This window comes from Mobula birostris, chromosome 22 (assembly GCF_030028105.1).
Source record: "Mobula birostris isolate sMobBir1 chromosome 22, sMobBir1.hap1, whole genome shotgun sequence".
NCBI lineage: Eukaryota > Metazoa > Chordata > Chondrichthyes > Myliobatiformes > Myliobatidae > Mobula > Mobula birostris.
The window spans coordinates 20,042,390-20,065,821 of record NC_092391.1 but is presented as its reverse complement, the minus strand read 5'-3'; the positions used below and the strand labels follow the sequence as shown (position 1 = coordinate 20,065,821).

General features: G+C 39.6%; 1 protein-coding gene across 3 annotated transcripts in view; it reads right to left on the bottom strand.

Moving 5' to 3' along the window:
- Positions 1-2,385: 2,385 nt before the first annotated feature.
- golga2 (golgin A2) overlaps positions 2,386-23,432 on the bottom strand; it is a 97,437-nt gene continuing 76,390 nt past the window's right edge. For all 3 annotated transcript variants that reach the window (XM_072240257.1, XM_072240258.1, XM_072240259.1), the window contains 7 exons: positions 22,936-23,027; positions 21,517-21,658; positions 15,786-15,868; positions 15,127-15,229; positions 13,999-14,105; positions 9,346-9,517; positions 2,386-5,828 (listed from right to left, as the gene is read on the bottom strand). In XM_072240257.1, coding sequence (XP_072096358.1) covers positions 5,575-5,828; positions 9,346-9,517; positions 13,999-14,105; positions 15,127-15,229; positions 15,786-15,868; positions 21,517-21,658; positions 22,936-23,027 — 953 coding nt within the window. In that variant the 3' untranslated portion in view covers positions 2,386-5,574. The remainder of the gene's footprint in view (positions 5,829-9,345; positions 9,518-13,998; positions 14,106-15,126; positions 15,230-15,785; positions 15,869-21,516; positions 21,659-22,935; positions 23,028-23,432) is intronic.

Sequence of the window (23,432 nt, the reverse complement as noted above, 5' to 3'; positions counted from 1 at the left end):
CTGGTTGCCCTGATATTGAAACAAGCGTATGAGCTGAATGGATGAGTTGGAGGAAGTGGAATTTCGTACTGATGTTTACGGCAGTTGGCTGAAAAATAAAGAAATTATTGGAAAGGGTTCTTAGAATATGGGGAGACTTGAAGTTGGCTGAAATATAAATTTAATATATGAACTTTGAATATGATAGTTAATATTTATACAATTTTCAAATTAGTGCTGGGACAGTTATGAATATACCAAAATGGCTGTTAAAAAGCTTTGAAATTATAGCACTGATATGTAACACTACAACTGTTGTGTTGGTCGGGGCATGACATGCAACAGAGAACAACATTCATAACAGAATAAAGAACTATATAAAAATAAACTTAGAGGTTAAAAATAGACAAGGAATAAAATGTGTATAAATATATAAACACCAGCATGTTTTTTACAATGATTAGATTAAAAAAATAAAGGTAAGAGAATATTCAATTTATTTTCTTCGTGACATTGCTGCATTAATCGTCTGCCTGAGTTGAAAGCAGTCTCTGAAAATGCTGTTTTCAGTGGTCACGGGATTTGATAAGCTGGCGGATGCTGGGGACTGAAAGAGGGAACAAAGAATGGGATCCAGTGACAGACACACCTGCTGGCAAGGCAAATGCAGCAGATGTTACTGGAGTAGTTACGGAATTAATTGCAACAGGTACAAAGATATGTCCAAAACGCAATGAGAGATCATTGGCCTGATACATTAGCTTTGTTTCTCTCCCTCTCTGTAGCCGTGAGGCAGCAGATCCACTATTTGTGCCTCTTTGCAGGCGTTTGATACTTTCTTTCTGAGGTGTGCAGTAGCTCAGTTCCAAACTTGCATTGTTTGAAATGTTTTTTTAATCGACTCCAGTTATAGTTGGACGAGAGAAATAATAGAGGATGCCAGGATGTCAGGGCATAAGCACAAATCCTTCTTTGATAGAGAAGCAAAATAAGAAACTTTGCAAATCTGGGTCTGACTCCCATTCATTCAGCAGTTTGAAAGGGGAGCGAAATGTCAGAATTTTAAAGACTTAGATAGGTCAATAGAACTGAAGAGGTTTCTTTGTTCAACATGTCATCTGATCTTTCTAATGGCCCTCAGTCTGTTATTTATCTTTGAGGATCGCTCAAATTAATGTATAAAGTCAAAAAGTATATTTCACACAAAAAGGTTTACAGGCAGTTTTGTAGCACATTGACAATACAGGTGGAAATGTGTGGCACTTATACGTGCAAATTTCTGCAAGGTGAACAGAGGCAAGATTTGAGCCAGTTACCTCAGATACTGCAATTACGCAGAAGTTTAACTAGGCTACAGGACTTGCAGATTTAGGTTTATCATTCATTATCGAAGGCAACCTAAACCATCTTCGGAGGGAGGTGACATAATGATTCTTCAAAAACAGCGCACAAGAACAAGACTGTGCAACCATGGCAAAGCAAGCAATTGGACTGTGGAATTAGACAGGAAATTTAACTGTTTTCCAGCTCAATCACTTATGTTTAGATTTGTTAATAGATATTGATTGGCATTGTTGTTTATATTTTGACCATTTTCTAAGACATCATTTAATCGGCCAAAGCTTCAGGCCATGCCATTTGATCTTTTTGATTGCCCCCAGACTTGTTTTAATTCATTTATTTGTCTTGGGTAGCATGGTAGCATTGTGGTTAGCACAACGCTTTATAGAGCTAGCTGTAAAAAAAAAAAAAAAAATCGACAAGGGTTCAATTCCTGCCACTGACTGTATGGACTTTGTATATTCTCCTCGTGACCGTGTGGGTTTCCTCCAGTTGCTCTGGTTTCCTCCCACATTCCAAAAGATAGATAGGTCAGATTAGCAAGTTGTGGGCATGCTATGTTAGTGCTGAAAGCATGGTGACACTTGCATACTGCCCCGAGCATATCCTCAGATGTATTGTTCATCGACGCAAACAATATAGCTCACTGTATGTTTCAACGCACACATGGCAAAAAAGCCAATCTTTAATCTTCCTTTAATTACCTTCAAGGTAATCAAAAAGCTCCTACTTTTCAGTTTTACGCCCTTCTCAACATATCATGTCATAATTAACAGATGTTATGGTATTGTTTTTCCTGGTTGTGATGTGCAATACTTTTCCATTGAAGCAGTAGTTTATTGTAGCAACCTCAAAGGTGCACGGCTAATTTCAGATACCAATGCAGCCTGGATATCAGATCTGAAACTTGTCTTCATTTGATTGCAGAACCACTGGAGGAGCCTCAAGCAAGGATATTTACCAGCATATAAATTATTATACTGTGCTCATCATTAAACTGAATTTAGTGTACCACCTACAGGATACAAAATCTAATCAAAATTATGAGATGACAAAGTAGCGAGATCAATTTATTGAATCAATTTATTTATACAAGAAAGTCTAACAGGATCACATCAGTATTATAATGCAGACAATTTTTTTCCATGTGTTTCTCTTCATTCTTTAAAATGTATTCTTCATCCCCAAATAAATACCACAATATACTGAAATCATATCCCCTGTTTCCTTTTAATTAGATTCAAGTTATGGATATACATCACGAGCAACAGGTTAAATTGCTGCCCTTCTCTTCTTCGCAATGAATTTACAAAATGTTACACAAGTACACTATTTACAAAATTATTTGTACCTTGCAATGCAAGGCTCTATATCAATCTTTGTCTTTAATTATTTTTACACAGTATGGCAACTTTGAACATAACAATGTTCCAGAAACAAGTTGAGTCTTATGGCCTTTTGCTTCTTTCTCTCCCACACCCCCTCACTTTGCAACAATGTGCAACAGTACGCCAAAAGCAACTTTTCCCAACCTCCACTGGGAATATAAACCAAGAAAACAACAGTACACCACCAATACATCTACTCCAAGGGGCATTTCTATTTAAAAATAAGGGGACTCAGCTTTGAAAAATGGAAATTACTAATAAATTAGCTAGAAAATAAAGTGTCAGATTTGACTTAAGGAAAACTTCTATAACTGAGGAGGATTTCATCCAATATTCCTAATTCTCAAGATGCTCAAAATTTAGCCACTGGTCTGATCATCATTAAACCGAACTGAATGTAGTACACAGAAGAGCTTGTCTATCCATCACTGGATCGGAATTACACTTTCACATGAAGTACAAAACCGACAAAGCCTGGGGATTGCATAGAGGCAACTGCAGAACTGGTGATGACATTTCACACCAAGGGCCAATGTAGAGATGTCCCCCACAAGTCTCTGTCTGTTGGAATACTTCCGATTGACAATATTTTCACCAAAGTTACTTCTAAACCATGCATTTAAATTGGCACACAATCTCGTCCCTACTCACCGTCAAATCACCATATTTAGCGAAATCATTTTCCAAACACAATCAAACATTAAAGAGAATGTACTTAAAAAAATTCCATGTTTTACAGCCTTCAGTAATGTTTAACCCTCCTAGAGAGACACAACCGGATGCATAATTCTTCATCACCTGCCCATATATAGTAACTAACCATGGCACATTACATTTTAGTCATTTACAGTCACACTTCACAACCTGAACCACATACAGATACAGTAACTAATCACTTCGCCACACTCTGCTTGCATACAGAGAACCAGTTCCACCACCACTGTTCATGTGCTTTCATTCTCCTAATACTTAAGTAACTGAGAGTGAAATGGAACGCTCAAGGAACAGATGGCGACTCTTTAAAATATTGAAAAATTAAAAGAACTGTCAGGCAGTAAGAAACCTTTCCTTGGGAAATGAAAGAATATCCTCTATTGAGATCCGAACTCTCAGCTGCTCAAGAGTTTGAAGAATTGCTTGTTTTATTGATTTGTTTATGGGGGCACATTCCATTTCAGTTATATGTAAAACCTTTCATACAACTACTGAAGCTTAGTGTGCGCCTGATATTTTCCCCTCATTTATATTACATTCACTAGTCTACACCTCATTAAAACCAGAGCTATAAAATGAATCTACAGGGTTAATATCTTCCTCACATATGATGCAGAATTCAGTCAAGCTGGAAGAAGACTAAATGTTGGCAAGTTAAGGGATGGGCTCAGAGTTTTAAAAAAAAGGATAGCAGCAAATATTTCACCTGCTCAGACAGAAGCCCCAGTTAACAAACAGCAATTGCTGTTGAGGTATCTGGCAATTGGTACTAACTACACGGCTGAAGTGAACACATTTCTCCTTTCAAAGCAAAAGATGCTTTTGCATGAACATTCCACATTGTGTTGGTATTGATTTAGTGTTGCGTTCCAAAGTAAAGGAAAATTATCTATACACACTGATGGTTGTACATTCTCTTCAGCTGGCTGCGCTCAATCAGGCACTTTCCTAACAACCATACTGCATGTGTAAATTTGGATGTTCCTTTCTCAAACTGCAGGATAAATGGAAATTGCATTGTAATTTCTCTTTGTGGTACACTCAGACTTATAGATCACCCAGGATGTACAGTGAAATGGAAAACAGGCATCAGCTCTTCTGAAAAGGATTGTTATTGATCTCTACCTCACATCTATACCTGCTTTAGAAATGCATTTGTTTTCCCCTAATTCTGCTCCCTCCTCCCATCTAGTGGTTCAGTGGGTGATAGCAAACCTCTGGAACCTCATCAGTTGTTGCATTCTTCAAGTACGAGATGGGGGCTATGACGGTCAAAAAGGCAATATGACTGAGGCTAAGCCAATTACCACCTTTGTTTGACAACCTTATAGCCGCACACTCTGGCAGTGATCAGTAGAGACGATCCTGACTGAGCATGCTTTACTCCCTCCTCTTCCCACTCTCTAATGAGATGCAAGGAGGTATGTGCAGCAACTCTGGTGGAGTCTCCAGCTGATGCCAGCAAAAGCCAAGATCAAACTTGGCAGCCTCTGGACTGGATGGGATTCATTCCACACATATGGCAATGTCTTTACCTGCTAATCACTGGGATAGTTCTACAAAATGCATTTGTAAAGTAAAAAGTACTTATTTTTCCAGCAGCTTAAAAAAATAAACTTTTTTTTCTAAATTCTTAATATATAAAATGGCCAGACAAACCGGTTTCAGATTTATTACGTTATCACAACTCCCTATCGCTTTCTGGTTGTAACAAGAAATGCACTGCGTTTCCAAAGAATCTTGATGATACAATATAATTAGTCTACAATTGCAAACAGATCAAATGGCTACTGACTGGGACAACCCTACCAATCTTAATTGAGAATTACAAGAACTTGTATCTTTGAAAAATGGAAAAGGGAATTATTGGGCTCGGATTTTTAAATTTTGTAATCTGAATGATTATTTTTGTAGGGTCTCATAGCAACTATTTACTGAGATTCATGAACTCAGTATAGAGCTACAGTAATCTTTCTAATGTACCATTAAAATAAAACATGCGAGATTAACACTGTTGCTTTATAGAACCGTAGCCTCTGGTCTCATTTCTCGCATTCCTCCTTACTATCACTTTTTAAATTTAAATCTCTACCAATTTACAAATCTCTCCCACAAAATCAAAATATTATACTCCCAGTATCTAAAAGCATCTCTAGACAATTACAATTTTCACTTCACCATTTTCATCAGGCCTGTAAAAGAAGGGAATACTGGTGGAATAGTTCAGGGCTGAGCTCTGCCGGGCTTGCGGGTTCTGGATTTCTTCGAGAAGCTGCATGATCTGTTTAGTAGTGTGGTCCTCGGAGGGCAAGTTCTCTTTAGGAACAGGGGTTGTGCTGGATGGATGGGTCTTCAGTGAAACTGCTGGAGATTCTGCGTCATCTGCCAAGCTAATGTCTTGTAGTTCTGGAGGAAAAAAAAGCAAATAAATTCAAGTCTTTTTTTACGTCATAGTTTTCTAAGTCAATTGTTCTAGAAATTTTGAGAGAAATAAGTATTTGCAGGAATACAATTCACAAATCTGCAAAAAGTGACATTTAGTTCAACTTGCATCAAAGCAAACATTTACACGGAATGATTTCTTCATCATTCAGGCTGTTAGTACAATTATATGGTACCCACTACTGAGGACGAGTCTTCTTAAAATCTGCACCTTCCTCGAATGTTATACCATAAATCACTCACGGCCAAGAGGCAAGTGACCCTTGCATAGATTCCTTTCAGCATCACCCAGACTAAGCAATACAGGAGCTTGAAGAGCTCACTATAATTCAACCTCTCTTCCCTGCAGCCTCATACCTCACCACCCACCTTATTCTTCAAAGGATTACAGCTGATACCTCAATGTTTCAGCCGAACATGCATCCCACTGTATACAAGGCAGGATTTCAATGTTCAACTTTGCTATATGAATACTATCGACCCCTGACAGGAACACACATAACAATTGAGCCAAGGATCTTAAATTATTATGATTAGGACATTTAAACAGATTATTATAAGGACATTGTTTTTGTAATACTAATTGTGTTCTTTCTTGCAAGAACTGTAGTAAGTTTATGTTTATATTTTTTTTCTTGTGAATGTTGCAAAACAATTGCACTAACCACTATGCCACCATATCCCCTGTGACCACTACTTTGTATATGAACAATATACCTGACTTTGGCAAAACAAATACAACAGCTCAAGCTATTGCATAAGTATTATCAGAGTAAATCTTAAAATACGAATCATCTGAAATTGAACTAGGCACTGGAAAGGACAACAGTAAAATGCCTTGTTGACCCTGTAAAATCCCTCTCAGCAACATCCGGGAGCTTGTGCCATAAATGAGAGAGCCATCTCAGACTACTACACAAATCCACATGCTCTACTAGCTAGGGTTGCAAAAAACATTACCCATTTGGAGGATTCTCTCCAAACCACACACCAGTCTGAGTTGGAAATCACAATTCCTTCACAGTCACTGGGTCAAGATCCTGGAATGCTTTCCCCAACAGCACTATAGGGATCTCCACACTTCAAGGACCGCAACAATTCAAGGCGGCACCTGCTCTATGGTAGTTATGATGGGCAATCAGATTTTCCATGACTTAGCCTGCAAAGCTGACATTACTTGAAAGAATGGAAATAAAAACAGCTGAGCAAAGAACTCACGACAATACCTGACCTGGTTGGGGATAAAGATGTATCAGATTCCAAAAATCATTAAATGACCACATCACTCTATGCCTTTACACCTGTAAAGTTATGGGGAAGGCAAGAGCATTCAATTTAACCAGAACTCAAAGTCAACCTTTGCGGATTGCAAGATCTTTCCCCATCCAATATTGCAAAACTGATTGCAGAATAGAAGCTTTTTGCTGTACAGGGATGGTCATTCAAAACTGTGAAATTTACAAACCCAGCGTGTGTCCTCTTACAAGTGGTACCAAGTGCAGCATTACTACTCTGTGGTGGGAAGGGGGCAATATGTTCACTACAAGGCTCAATGGTCTTAAGGGATAAGTCGGATAGCTGTCCCTGACAGTCCAAACTAGAGTGGATGAAAAATTTACTAGAAGCAAATTGAGGCTGTTACAGTGCCTATAAAAAAAGTATTCACCACCCCCCCCCCCGGATGTTTTCATGTTTTATTGTTTTACAACATTGACTCAAGAGTCTTTTTTTCTGTTGATCAATGTCAAAAAAGCCAAATTAAGTCCACTGTGATACAGAGTGAAAACAGATCTCTATAAAGTGACCTAAATTAATTACAAATATAAAACACAAAATAATTGATTGCATAAGTATTCACCCCCTTTAATATGACACACCAAATCATCACTGGTGCAGCCAGTTGGTTTTAGAAGTCACATATTTAGTTAAATGGAGATTAACTGGTGTGCAGTAAAGGTGTGCAATTGATTATAGCAAAAATACACCTGTATCTGGAAGGTCCAAACGCTGACGAGTCAGTATCCTGGCAAAAACAACACTATGATGACAAAAGAACACTACAAACAACTCCACAAAAAGGTTATTGAAAAGCACAAGTCAGGAGATGGATACAAGAAAATTTCCAAGCCACTGAATACAGTTAGGTCAATCATCAAAAAAGTGGAAAGAATATGGCAGAGTTGTAAATCTGCCTAGATCAGGCTGTCCTCAAAAACTGAGTGACCGTGCAAGGGGACTAGTGAAGGAGGCTACCAAGAAATCTATGACAGCTCTGGGGGAGCTACAAGCTTCAGTGGCTGAGATGGGAGAGTCTGTGCATAAGATAACTGTTGCCTGGGTGCTTCACCAGTCGCAGCTTTATGGGAGAGTGGCAAAGAGAAAGCCACTGTTGGGGAAAAAAACACACATCAAATCTCAGCTAGGGCTTGCCAGAAGGCATGTAGGAGACTCAAGTCAGCTAGAAGGTTCTATGGTCTAATGAAGCCAAAATTGAGCTTTTTGGCCATCAGACTAAATGCTATGTTTTTACACCAAACACTGCATATCATCAAAAACACACCATCCCTACCATGAATCATGGTGGTGGCTGCATCATACTGTGAGGATGCTTCACTGCAGCAGGCCCTGGAAGGCTTGAGAAGGTAGAGGGTAAAATGAATGCAGCAAAATACAGTCCAACAAATCCTAAAGGAAAACCTGAGGTAGTCTGCAAGAGAATTGTGACTTGAGAGAAGATCTGTTTTCCAGCAAGATAATGACTCCAAGCATAAAGCCTAAGCTACACAGGAATGGCTTAAAACAACAGAGTTAATGTCCTGGAGCGGCCAAGTCAAGAGTCCAGACCTCAATCCAATTGAGAATTTGTGGCTGGAGTTGAAAAGGGCTTTTCACACACAATCCCCATATAATCTGACAGAGCTTGAGCACTTTTGTAAAGAAGAATAGGGAAGAACTGCAGTGTCCAGATGTGCAAAGTTGTGAGAGATCGATCTACACAGAGTCAAGGCTGTAATTGCTGCCAAACATGCATCTACTAAATACTGACTTGAAGGGGTAAATACTTCTGAAATGAATTATTTTCTGTTTTAAACTTGTAACTAACTTAGATCACTTTGTAGAGATCTGCTTTCACTTTGACAAACAAGAGTCTTTTTCTGTTGCTCAGTATCAAAAAAAGCCAACTTAAATCCACTGTGATTCAATGTTGTAAAGCAATAAAACATGAAAACTTCAAGGGGGATGGTGGATATTTTGATAGGCATTGTACACCATTGTCATTTGGGTGAGCTGGAGAGAGCCAGGATACAATTTCTGAAACTTAAACATCCATCCTTATTAGTGACTGGCAGTAACCAAGTCAAAAGCATGATAAAACACAGGTTAGCATCATGTTAATGGGACTTGTTTTTCCTGTGCAACACATTATTGGGGGTGTGCACTGACAAAGTCCCAGGAATTTTGCAGTAAAACCATCACAGACCTTCTGTATGTGTGGACGTTAACTCCAATCCATCGCCCAATAAGTCCTGCTGCAGTGATTCATCTTCCAATGGGTGCGTTGACAGTTTTGTGGAACTGATGTATTTATTGTACCATTCGTTCCTTTCTCCCACCAATCTTAACACCAGCTGTTGTAATTCTGCCAGCTTCATCTGAAAATACACAGGCTTGATTTTAAAACAGTACATATCACAATATTTTATACATAAATGAAGGTTATCTGTCTGAATCAACGTTAAACAACTCCAACTTTATTATTAGAAAAATGGATCTATTACATCATTCTGAGATCTGAACTATTTTTACTTCTCTTATGAATGTAACTGCTCTCAATTTAAACAACTCAGTAATAACTATTCTGAAATGGCTCTAGAGCTAATTTAAAATATGAATGAATTGTCTATAGAGATCCAAAATTAGAATTTTCTTTGGTCAGTTTTCTCACACTTAAAGTAGGGACAACTTAAGGACTAATTAAGAAGTCACACAGAGAAAAAAAATACTCACACATGCACATCATTTCATCTAAACTTCAGGTATTGCTTTGATTTATTTGTTCTTCACTCACATTCCAACAGCAATTTCCCTAATGCCAGTGCTTCTTATGGTCGTATGACCATAGTCCAATAATGTGGACTAAACACCCACATGAACTGAAATGAAACTCTGCATAATAGGCCTCAGACCCATTTGAAACAAATAGCTGCTAAACCAGAATTTGTTTCTATGCAGGCTTGGCCATTTCCGCTTGCTACTTTCAAGACCAATGAGACCAAAAATAAATCTTTCCCCTCACAACAGCTTAGTTAGCTTTTTACCAACATGAAGCTTGGATGGTTCAGGGGCAGGAATGGTTACTTCGAGTGCCAGGCTTTAGATGTTTCAGAAAGGCAAGGGAGGGGGGCAAAAGAGGTGGGGGTGTGGCACTGCTGATCAGAGATAGTGTCACGGCTGCAGAAAAGGAGGAAGTCATGGAGGGGTTGTCTACCGAGTCTCTGTGAGTGGAAGTCAGAAACAAAAAAGGGTAAATAACGGTACTAGGTGTTTTTTTTTTATCTAGACCACCCAATAGTAACAGGGGACATTGAGGAGCAGACAGGGAGACAGATTCTGGAAAGGTGTAATAATAACAGGGTTGTCATGGTGGGAGATTTTAATTTCCCAAATATTGATTGGCTCCCTAGAGCAGGGGGTTTAGATGGGGTGGAGTTTGTTAGGTGTGTTCAGGAAGGTTTCCTGACACAATATGTTGACAATCCTACAAGAGGAGAGGCTGTACTTGATCTGGTTTTAGGAAATGAACCTGGTCAGGTGTCAGGTCTCTCAGAGGGAGAGCATTTTGGAGATAGTGATCACAATTCTATCTCCTTTACCATTGCAGTGGAGAGGGATAGGAACAGACAAGTTAGGAAAGCGTTTAATTGGAGTAAGGGGAAATATGAAGCTATCAGGCAGGAACTTGGAAGCATAAATTGGAAACAGATGTTCTCGGGGAAATGTACAGAAGAAATGTGGCAAATGTTCAGGGGATATTTGTGTGGCGTTCTGCATAGGTACATTCCAAAGAGACGGAAAGGACGGTAGGGTACAGGAACCATGATGTACAAAGGTTGTTGGAATTCTAGTCAAGAAGAAAAGAAAAGCTTACGAAAGGTTCAAAAAACTAGGTAGTAATAGAGATCTAGAAGATTATAAGGCCAGCAGGAAGGAGTTTAAGAATGAAATTAGGAGAGCTAGAAGGCACCATGAAAAGGTCTTGGCAAGCAGGATTAAAGAAAACCCCAAAACATTCTACAGGTACATGAAGAGCAAGAGGATAAGATGTGAGAGAAAAGGACAATCAAGTGTGACAGTGGAAAAGTGTGTATGGCGCCAAAGGAGACAGCAGAGATACTTAATGAATACTTTGCTTCAGTACGGAAGAGGATCTTGGTGATTGTAGGGATGACTTAAAGCGGATTGAAACGCTTGAGCTTATAGACATTAAGAAAGAGGATATGCTGGAGCTTTTGGAAAGTATCAAGTTGGATAAGTCTCCGGGACCGGATGAGATGTACCCCAGGCTACTGTGGGAGGTGAGGGAGGAGATTGCTGAGCCTCTGGCAATGATCTTTGCATTATCAATGGGGACGGGAGAGGTTCCAGAGGATTGGAGGGTTGCAGATGTTGTTCCCTTATTCACAAAAGGGAGTAGAGATAGTCCAGGAAATTATAGACCATTAAGCCTTACATCAGTGGTTGGTAAGTTGATGGAAAAGATCTTGAGAGGCAGATTTTGAACATTTGGAGAGACATAATATGATTAGAAATAGTCAGCATGGTTTTGTCAAAGGCAGGTTGTGCCTTGCAAGCCTGACTGAGTTTTTTGAGGATGTGACTAAACACATTGATGAAGGTAGAGCAGTAGATGTAGTGTATATGGATTTCAGTAAGACATTTGATAAGGTACCCCATGCAAGGCTTATTGAGAAAGTAAGGAGGCATGAGATCCAAGAGGACCTTGCTTTGTGGATCTAGAATTGGCTTGTTCACAGAAGGCAAAGAGTGGTTGTAGACAGATCATATTCTGTATGTAAGTCAGTGAACAATGGTGTGCCTCAAGGATCTGTTCTGGGACCCTTTCTCTTTGTGATTTTTATAAACGACCTGGATGAGGAAGTGGAGGGATGGGTTAGTAAATTTGCTGATAACACAAAGGTTGGGGGTGTTGTGGATAGTATGGAGGGCTGTCAGAGGTTACAGCGGGACATCGATAGGATGCAAAACTGGACTGAGAAGTGGCAGACGCAGTTCAACCCTGATGAGTGTGAGGTGGTTCATTTTGGTAGGTCAAATATGATGGCAGAATATAGTATTAATGGTAAGACTCTTGGCAGTGTGGAGGATCGGAGGGATCTTGGGGTCCAAGTCCATAGGACACTCAAATTTGCTGCACAGGTTGACTCTGTGGTTAAGAAGGCATATGGTGCATTGGCCTTCATCAACCATGGGGTCGAGTTTAAGAGCTGAGAGGTAATGTTACAGCTATATAGGACCCTGGTCAAGACCCCACTTGGAGAACTGCTCAGTTCTGGTCACCTCACTACAGGAAGGATGTGGAAACCATAGAAAGGGTGCAGAGGAGATTTACAAGGATGTTGCCTGGATTGGGGAGCATGCCTTATGAGAATAGGTTTAGTGAACTCAGCCTTTTTTCCTTAGAGCAGCAGAGATGAGAGGTGACCTGATAGAGGTGTTGAAGAGAGACATTGATGTTGTGGATCATCAGAGGCATTTTCCCAGGGCTGAAATGGCTAACACGAGAGGGCACAGTTTTAAGGTGCCTGGAAGTAGGTACAGAGGAGATGTCAGGGGTATGATGGATTGATTGATTTATTAATTAATTACACAGAGTGGCAAGTGCGTGGAATGGGCTGCCGTTGACAGTGGTGGAGGCAGATATGATAAGAGACTCCTGGATAGGTACATGGAGCTTGGAAAATTCAGGGTTATGGGTAACCCTGGGTAATTTCTAAAGTAAGTACGTGTTCAGCACAGCATTGTGGGCCAAAGGGCCTGTATTGTGCCGTAGGTTTTCTACGTTTCTATGGTATTTCTGAACCACAAGTGGCACAGTATTAAGCCAGCATCTCTAAAAAGGCAAATCATAACCACAAGGCGTTCTGCAGATGCTGGAAATTTCGAGCAACGTACACAAAATTTTGGAGGAACTCAGCATGTCAGATGGCATCTATAGTGGGGAATACATAGATGACATTTTGTACTAAGACCCTTAAGCAGGACTGGTGAAATCCTGATGAACAGTCTCGGCCCAAAATGTCAACTGTTTATTCCCCTCCATAGATGTTGCCTTTCTTGAGGAGTACGTCCATCATTTGGTACGCATTCTTCCAAAGTGGACATTCAATACCCTTATGTATGGGCAGCCGGGATGAAAGTGAAAGAGAAGCTCAGATAAATTCTGGAACAATTAAGCTTGTCTGTACCTCAACCCAGTAAATCATTTGGCTTTTAAATTAGTGTGGTAATCAAGGTGGAAAAGGGCATAAAATCTTAGAAAGTGTCAAGCAAGCTTTAATATATAGCTCACAGAGAAAAAAAAACTAGTAATCTTAACAGACCAAGGTCAGAGCACTAATGGATTTTGCAATTTTTCTTTTTTAAAAAGGTCCTTCAGGAAGCTTCCACCACATCAATCTCCAACTTCATTGGCTTTAAAATTAGTTAAAATTAGAATGTGCAGCCCTGACAATTTGTTCTTGTCGATACAAACCTCAGCGTGACTATGACTGTAACCAGATTACCAACTGAAACGTGAATACCATCTCACTTAGAAATATAACTCAGTGAGCTAAGTTATTCTACACGGTTCATGTTACTGAGACACAAAGACATTCACCAAGCTCCTTCAAAATACCATGCTTAATATTTCCATTCACCTCTTTACCATTGCAACTTAACCAAAAATCTCAGAAGCAATCAGTTAAAAGAGATGTCAAAGATATCACAGTTAATATAGCTCAAAATGCAACAACTGTATTTAAAGGAGTGGCCAAATCAATTACCGTGCATTAACAAAATTAACAGTATCATACTGACAGCATACATTTATCATTCTAGGAATTACAGATACCTTCATTTCTTCCTTATCCTGAGCCAACCTGCTGATGTACTCTTCCTTTTCTGTGTGCCTCTGTTTAAGAATGGCTCTCTGACTCTGGTAAAGTGCAATGTACTCGCCTAAGGACACAATTAAATGCAAGTTCGAATCAATTAAAGAAGTAAATTCTATACAAATTACCAATTACTTCCAAAAGGCGTGGATGAGGAGGGGAAGAAAAAAAATAAATTAAAAATGTGCATAGTTCTAGGGAAAGGGCAAAGGAGTAGTCCTAATTTGATAACCTTTCATAGAGCTGGTATAAGCACATAATTGAATAGGCATGTTCTGTACTGTACTTGAAAAACTGTAATCTTGTATGTATTGATAAAGTGGACCATATAAAATTTAGTAAGCTGTTGAATCCCAATAAGGCAGCAGCAAATCTGGTCTTGTAACCCACTGATCACCCCCAATGAGTGTGGGGTGGCACAGGCAGCACCAAGCACCGGGAATTGCAGAGAAAATGGGCACAGTGAGAGCAAATGGTCATAGGGAGAGGGGGCAGATAGTTGACAGAGGAGTGAGAGGGAGTGTGCAAGAGACCATGGAGGTAGAAGATGAGCAGCATTAGAATGAAAGAAAACAAATGTACATGATAAGACATTTGTTTACATTAATAAAACATAAAACCTGTTCAGTTGAGACACAGTTCAAAATGACAACTACAAATAACTGATATAGCCCTTGAAAAGGCCCATATATTTTCATCTTCCTTACTCAATCGAAAATGTGCGATGTTATAATTATGGTGGATTAGTTATGCTATAACTACAAAATCAGCCAAATGTAAGTGGATGAGGTACTTCACAAACTGCCCATAATTACACAGCAATTCAAATAATTTGAAAATCTACATCAACTATATCTAAATTCTGTACTTTCTGAAATGTAATTTCCAAAATATAAGAAATGCATTCAAATGCTTTTAACTACTACAGTGATACCCCACCAGATATTTTAACAAAAACTTAAAAATGAATTTTATTACAAAGAAATGACCAAAAATAATTTCAACTGCAATATCCCTCATTGGCTAGTGAGAGATATTGAAAGTATGCAGTGGAGACAATTGGCATACTTAAATTTGAGATTAGATACCTATAGTATCCGTTTCCCCGGACAACTGCACACAGCGATGCTCCAACTCCTCCACTCGTTCCTTCAGATCTACCTTCTCCTGCATCAGTGCTGTGAATCGAACCTATTGAAATGAAAATGTAGTGACATTACCAATCAAAACAAGGGACCAGCTATTCTTTTGATGCTTTCAGAAACACAAAGTGCTCTGATGGATTACTCCAGAGTGCTAGCTCATCATTTCCCTTCACAGACACTGATAGATTGTCACTCCCTTTAAGTTAAAAATCACTTTTGCATTCATATCACTTCATGACTTGTCCCACGATTTCTGCAGCCACTACCTTATCTCCAAACCCAAGATCTCGATGCTCTTACAATTCCATTCTCTTATCTTCACTCCTTCATTTGGTTCTGTATCTTCTCTGGGCTCTTAAAACATGAATTTTCTACCAAAACAACCCACCCACCTCTTTTGTCTCTAGTGAAGCAGAGGCTGCCTGGACTGAATGGCACATTTTTCTCCTGTCGATTTGATGCATGTCATATTCCTCCAACTGTTTGTTTTGTTTACTTCAGAATCTTAGCATCCACAGACCCTTGTCTCCTGTAACACTGTTATAGGACCGGCCACTGAGGTACGGCAAAAAAAAGGAAAAATAAAGTGTACATTCACTAACCTGCAGCTGGTCCATGGCAGCTTTCAAAGCCTCATGCACTTCTGCTGGCACTGTGTCTCCATCGCTTACTGCTTCTGTAGCTCCTGAAAGGGCAATTAAAATCTACTAAAACGTCTTCCAGCGAGATTGACAGGCAAGTTTAATCCTAGTTTCACTAAAAGCTTTGCAGAATTACAGAAAGGTTATAACACAGGAGTCTATATATCCACACTGAGCCCAAGAGCAATTCAGCCAGTCCCAATTCCTCTACACTCCCCCACTTCTTTCCAAGTATTTACCCAGTCCCACATTGAACTCTGGGAGCAGGATGACTGTGTGATTAGTACAAATATGAAAAGCTTATTAAGATTACTCAGCTCTTTCCCTACAACCCTTTCAAGCTTTTCTCCATATCCCCTTGAAGGCTATTACCTAATCTGCTTCCATTACTCCTTTGGGTGGCATACTGATGTTAAGGTAATCTCCTCATTCCCTCGAATTTTACGTTTTCTGTAGTATAGACATGTAATGTACATCGGATGGCCGTGATGGGATATGTCTTTTACTGCGTGCCATGCTGTGAAGTTTGTGCAAAAAAAAAAGTTGATGCCATTCATTTGAGTGGGTAGTACCGAGTTTCCAGCTTTATCGGAGTCCATCTCAGGCTATATTCACGAAGTCCTGCTGAAGGGTCTCAGCCCGAGCCGTCGACTATACTCTAATCCATAGATGCTGCCTGGCCTGTTGAGTTCCTCCAGCATTTTGTGTGTATTGCTTGGATTTCCAGCACCTGCAGATTTTCTCATTTGTTTTTACATTCATAAAGATAACATTTGGTATTCTTACCTTACTTTGCCCAGATACTGACACTATTTTTATACATCACTCACTGAGCTTAAATCTCAAAAATCCAAGGGATCATAAACTGAATTTGTACTTTTTTTTTTAGCAAACCTGCTTTCTCCCATTATCATATGCATTACAAGTACAGAATGGGCTTAGAACATCTTTAACTACTTCCTAACATGACCAATGAATATGGTGATAGAAGTTGCGCTGCTTCCACTGGGAAGGAGGTTTAAAATATTATCTGCAAGGTTTAAGTGTCTATATCGTCAGCATTAATATTTTTAAAAAGTAATCAGAATCTGGTTTAATATCACTGGCTTATATCATGAAATTTGCTGTCTTTGCAGCAGCAGTACGATGCAAAACGCAATAGAAAGAACTATGAATTACAGTAAGTATATATTTTTAATAGTTAAATAAGTAGTGCAAACAGAGAAAATAAAAAGTAAAGATGTAGTGTTCAAGGGGTCAATGTCCATTCAGAAATCAAATGGCAGAGGGGAAGAAGCTGTTCATCAAACATTCAGTGTGTGCCTTCAGGCTTCTCAGTATCCTTCCTGATGAGAAGAGGGCATGTCCTGGGTGATGGGACTCCTTAATGATGGATGCCACCTTCTTAAGGCATTGCTCCTTGAAGATGTCCTGGATACTGTGGAGGTTAGTGCCCATGACCAAGTTTACAACCCTCTGCAGCTTATTTCAATCCTGTGTAGTAGCTTCCCCACCTTACACGCCCCCCCCCCCAACCCCATATACCAAACTGTGATGCAGCCAGTTAGGATGCTCGCCATGGTACATCTGAAGAAATTTGCGAGCTTCTTTAGTGACAAACCAAATCTCCTCAAATCTCCTAGTGAAATATAGCCACTGTCATGCTTTCTTTGTAATTGCATCAATATGTCGCATTCAAGTCAGGTGCAAGTAAAACACTTGTAGAGTTGAACAGTTATAAATTACATTGTCATTAAGATCTCTGGGCAAAACAAAAAATCATTCTGCTTTTTAACAATGAATCTATGTTTGTGTTCTTCTAGGCCCACTGCCTGCAGCTCAGTTTCTCCAAGTTACTGAAACTTTCAACTTTACTACTGGCAACATTTTCTGGACTGTACAATTTTATATGATCATGAATCCTCTCCTAGACCTTTAATGGCCAGAGCAACAGCACCATTAGCAGTAAATGACAGAGGACTGCCCCAGAAAATTTTAAAGACAAAGGTTAAGACCTTTATTTTCTGGGACACAGGATACATAAAAAGGAAAGAAATAGGTTAGAGGGAAGTTGCACAGGACAGAGGGAATAACTAGTATGAATGATAAATTATGTGAACTAAAACCTGGGCAGAGGACTCACGACTTTTTTTCTATTATTATGTATTGCATTGTATTAGATGCTGCCTGGCCTGCTCAGTTGCTTCAGCATTTTGTGTGTATTACTATAGAGTCAAAAACAATCTAGCAATACTAAATAGATGCGCAATTTCTTGTTGCACAGAGGAAACTAATTAATATCTGCAGCGCCCATCTGGGCACAGAGACAAGATCTTTCAGATTAGTGTCATGCAACTGCTGTAAAATATAATTTACAATGCTTGGCTTATTCATTAAAAGTATCATGTTCAAGTGACAGGGTACGTGTGTATCACAGCATTTATAAAGGAACTTGCAGCATTATCGCTTTTTGAATTACTCTCACCTTCAACTGATGCTGCAAATTCCTTGGCTGTGGGTGGTTCTATTGTCATCATAGTTCATCACTACATTACAATGCTGTCACCTGTTTTGTTTAAACTTAACATTAATCAAACTTCCCCAAGTTTAATTGCTTAGTCTTCCAAAACAATCTGGAGAGACAATCATCTGAGACTGACTCCTTTCCATTTGGCACTCTTCTGTTTAATTTTCATCTTCATTATTGGAATTGAAAAGATAAAGGAACTTCGTAATTCTATTGCACTCAGACCCCGCATAGCGTTGATTCGATACAACGTGGTTATTCAATTTATTGAATTTTTTTTAAATGACGAAAATTTACTCTAAACAACACTTAAAACTTCTCAATTACAGTAAACGTTCAATCAGCCAACAAGATGCTTTACAAATGCTCTCAGCCATTCACAGCCAATTACGTATTAGTTCAGGCTCTGCCTCCCCACATGTGTAAAAGTTATTGCTCCCTCGCCAACTTATTCCATTTTTTATCTCATCCATAATGTCTGAAAATTGGCCTGCAACTTTCAGTGAGGGTAGTACATCTAAGATTTCAATTGAATTGAATTTATTTCTTACACCTTGCACATACACGAGTAAAAATCTTTACGTGACGTCTCCATCTAAATGTGCAATTTATAGTAATTTGTAATAAATAGTACGTAAAACAGGACAGTCAATATAGCATAGAAATACAATTGTATCAGCATGAATTAATCAGTCTGATGGCCTGGTGGAAGAAGCTGTCCTGGAACCTGTTGGTCCTGGCTTTTATGCTGCGGTACCGCTTCCTGAACGGTAGCAGCTGGAGTATTTTGTGGTTGGGGTGACTCGGGTTCCCAATGATCCTTCAGGCTGTTTTTACACACCTGTCTCTGTAAATGTCCTGAAAAGTGGGAAGTTAACATCTACATATGCGCTGGGCTGTCTGCACCACTCTCTGCAGAGTCCTGTGATTGAGGGAATTATAATTCCCATACCAGGCAGTGGTGCAGTCAGTCAAGATGCTCTCAATTGTGCCCCCGTAGAAAGTCCTTAGGATTTGGGGATTCATGTCAAACTTCTTCAACCATCTGAAGTGAAAGAGGCGCTGTTGTGCTTTTTTTCACCACACAGCCGGTACGTAGAGACCACATGAGATCCCTGGTGATGTGTATGCCGAGGAACTTAAAACTATTCACCTTCTCAACCCCAGATCCATTGATGTCTATAGGGGTTAGCCTGTCTCCATTCCTCGTGTAGTCCACAACCAGCTCCTTTGTTTTTGCAACATTGAGGGAGAGGTTGTTCTCTTGACACCACTGTGTCAGGGTGATCACTTCCTCTCTGTAGGATGCCTCGTTATTACTTGAGATAAGGCCAATCAGTGTAGTGTGGTCAGCAAATTTAATTAGCAGATTGGAGCTGTGGGTGGCGACACAGTCATGGGTATACAGATCTGAGGGGCATCTGTGTTGAGGATCAGAGGGACAGAGGTGAGGAAGCCCACTTTTACCACCTGCCAGCGATCTGACAGGAAGTCCAGGATCCAGCTGCACAAAGCAGGGTGAAGGCCAAGGTTTCTGAGTTTCTTGTCAAGCCTGGAGGGAATTATGGTGTTGAATGCAGAAATGTAGTCCAAAAAAAGAGTTCTCACATAAGCATCCTTCTTCTCCAGATATGTAAGGACAGTGTGTAAAGCTGTGGCTATTGCATCATCTATCGATTGGTTGTGTCGGTAGACGAATTATAGGGGGTCCAGTGTGGGTGGTAGCATGCTGCAGATGTACTCCTTGACCATCTTCTCAAAGCATTTGCTTATTATTGAGGTGAGTGCGACAGGATGCCAGTCGTTCAGGCATGTTACCTTGGTCTTTTTAGGTACAGGACCAATGGTGGATGTTTTGAAGCAGAAGGGCACTCTACACTGCGAGAGGGAGAGATTAAAAGTGTCTGTAAACACATCTGCCAGATGTGCCGCACACATCCTGAGTAGCTGTCCTGGGATGCCGTCCGGTCCCGCAGCCTTGCAACTGTCCATTCGTTGGAAACACATGTCCACTCATCTAAGAAAAGCATTAGCACGGCTGTGAAACCGCAAGTGTTATGACGTTTGGGAACTGGTGACTGTCAGGTTGATGTTGGCATCTCTTTGAAACTTCGATGATCAGAAGAATTATAAAAAATGCAGACAAGATTAAAGCTTCTGCAATGATGACCTCAAAGTTATCATCAATGAAGGTGACTCGTTCAAGGAGTCATTTGCTTGAAAAAAAAATGGAAAATAGACTAAATATATGAGTGGATAACCAAACACATGCCCCTAATCCAGCTGATAATAATGGAAAAGACAAGAAGCATCTTCAATCATATTCAAGAAGAGAATATGTCGGTAACATTCACAGCCAGCAGAGGTTGGTTTGATAGATTTATGCAGTGCAGTAATCTCCATAGCATACATAACACTGATGAAACGGCTAGTGCAGACAGCAGGCAGCCCAGGATTTTCCTGTAATACTGAAGGCAATAATCAAAAAGGACGATTATTCTCCCGAGCTTGTCTTCAACGTGGATGAAACGGGCCTATTTTGGAAAAGAATGTCTTTTTGTACTTTCATCTCCCGAAAACAGAAACATGCATCTGGGTTCAAGGCTGCAAAGGACTGCTTAATCACAAAATTCTTCAGCACTAGCATCACCACGATCACACAAATTATAGACCAGTTCATCGGTAATGACTCTGACTGGGAGCAAAGTAATAGGCAAAGAGAAGTGCTTTCGACATGATTTCTTGCTACATGAAAGGAAACTTAAGAAAAGCCAGTCAAACCTTGATGCCTACTTGAAGAAGGTAGTGAGGTTAGAGGAGGACCCACAGCCTGGCCCCTGCTCTAAGCTGTAACCACCACTCAATTCCCTCCACTGATGTACAGGTTAGGCCTATTTGCATGTTTGTTACTCCACAATTACAGTGTATACATAAAACTATATATCATGTATCTCGGGTTTTTTAAAATCAGGTAAACATGTCTGTTTACATAATGTTATAATGACCCTGCATAGCGCTCCACCTCTGAGGAACACATCCTCAGTGCTAAGTGGGGTCTGAGCGTGTATTCATGCACAGAAAGTATCAATATAACAGGGTTTCAGTTAACTAAACACTGACAATATTAATATAGCAGAGTTTTGGTAAAAATAATGAAGTGGCTACCTCTGGACTCGTTGTGCTTGTGTGTCAGGGCAGACATTTGTTGCAACAGAATCTGGTGCTGCTGCTTCTGGTCTAGGAACTGTAGAGTGAGTTGATCTCTTTCTTGCTGTAGTTGGCTTAGTGCCGATTTCAGAAAATCAACCTGAACAATGAATGGAGAGAAAAGGCTTTCAGACAAAGAACAAACACAAGAATATGCAAGACACCATGTCACTAGTGACAGCCACCTGGTCACTCAGCAACAGGCTATTATACGAAAACAGAAAGGACACTGAACTCAATTAAAAATATTCAATTATGACTCAAATTAATGGATTTATTTTAGTTCATCATCACATTAGTTATAGATGTAATACTGGTCAGGATTAAGGAAAGCCTTAATGACAAAAATAATAATATCTCCTTCCATTTTATTGAGTATATCAACCAAGATGGGCTCAGCAGTAAATATGGATTTGTTGCTCCAGTCACAATTTAATCATGTCCATTCCAAAACCACCTGAGTGATGCAATGCACCTGGATGTGGCAGCTTCAACAAAATCTATCAACAATGACCACCTACGAGAGTCCTTGCTCTGGCAGCAAAATGTACTTTCCCCATTTTCTTACATTCCAACATACATTATCTGTTGCTTTTGGAAATCCATGGTTTTAAGAACCATGTTGCATCCAATCAGAACTACCCTCTTGGACAAATTAACTTTATCTAAATTCCTGCTCTTCACTTTTTAAAAATCTAGAAATGTGTTAAATCTCCATTCTACCCATAACTACTCATCCTTCCTGGCACCACAAGTAAAAACAGAAAATAAAACTCATCTAGACTGGTATACGCATATTAAATAAGCCTGCTTAAAACCAAACATCATTGTTTCCTGAGATAATTCAATCATGCACTAATTTTTATGTTTGGTTACGAAAATGCAAAAAAAAAGTAATATTTTATCCTATTCCTTCAGATTAACAAACTCCTTTTTTCTTTTTCAGATCAAATCTACTAATGTGTGCATTCATCATCCATATTTTTTCGGACATAGGATATCATTTAACCAATTGGTTATGACATCTCTCAGAGAAATCCCATTTCCCCCAATTCTATACCAACCCTGTTTTCCTCTCACATCCTCCTCTCTTGCCATCCACCTACACTACAGGCAATCTACAGGAGCCAACCAGCAGATCTTCTGGCATTTACGAGAACACTGAAGCATACGGAGGAAGAATGCAAAAATTTCACCACATTCTAACTCTCATCAATAGGTTTATGAACACTCAAGGATTCCAGTGATATGCTTTTAAGGGAGTTAAAAGGCAGGTATACACAAGTTCAATTTTACTGAATGGTAAAACACTCAATGGGCTGAATGGCCTACTCATTACTATTTCTTATGTTCCTCAGGCCCTAAAGATAACCTTACCATTTCTTCTTTACTTTCTAATTCTTCAGGTATTGTAATATGGGGTTTCTGGATTCTATCTGGTAGAATTCCGTCACTTTCCACTCCATCACCTAGTGGCAGAAAGTTAAATATTTATGTCAGTAAGAACCCTTGGAAATCCGGCAATGTTTAATTGTTTTAAAAACTGCTGTAAGAGCATCTTGCTTAAATCAGGCTGCCACAACATTTACAGCACTGATGCACAGTCCACGAGTCTATTTATTTCATACTCAGAAAATGGGACCACTGCCTTTCTTTCCTGAATCCAGAAGGAACAGAAACTATTTGTCCCAATTCCCTTGGTGAAAAGGGCCTGCAGGCCTCAAATAGCACAAGTATACATCCCAGTGTCACTAATTCCAACACCTGTATTTGCAAGTTATTATTAAATACAACTTAACACATTGTTTCCTCAGAATAGGGTTTTAATGAAGCATTAAACATTCACGGTATTAAGAGTCACAGTCAGAGCTCAT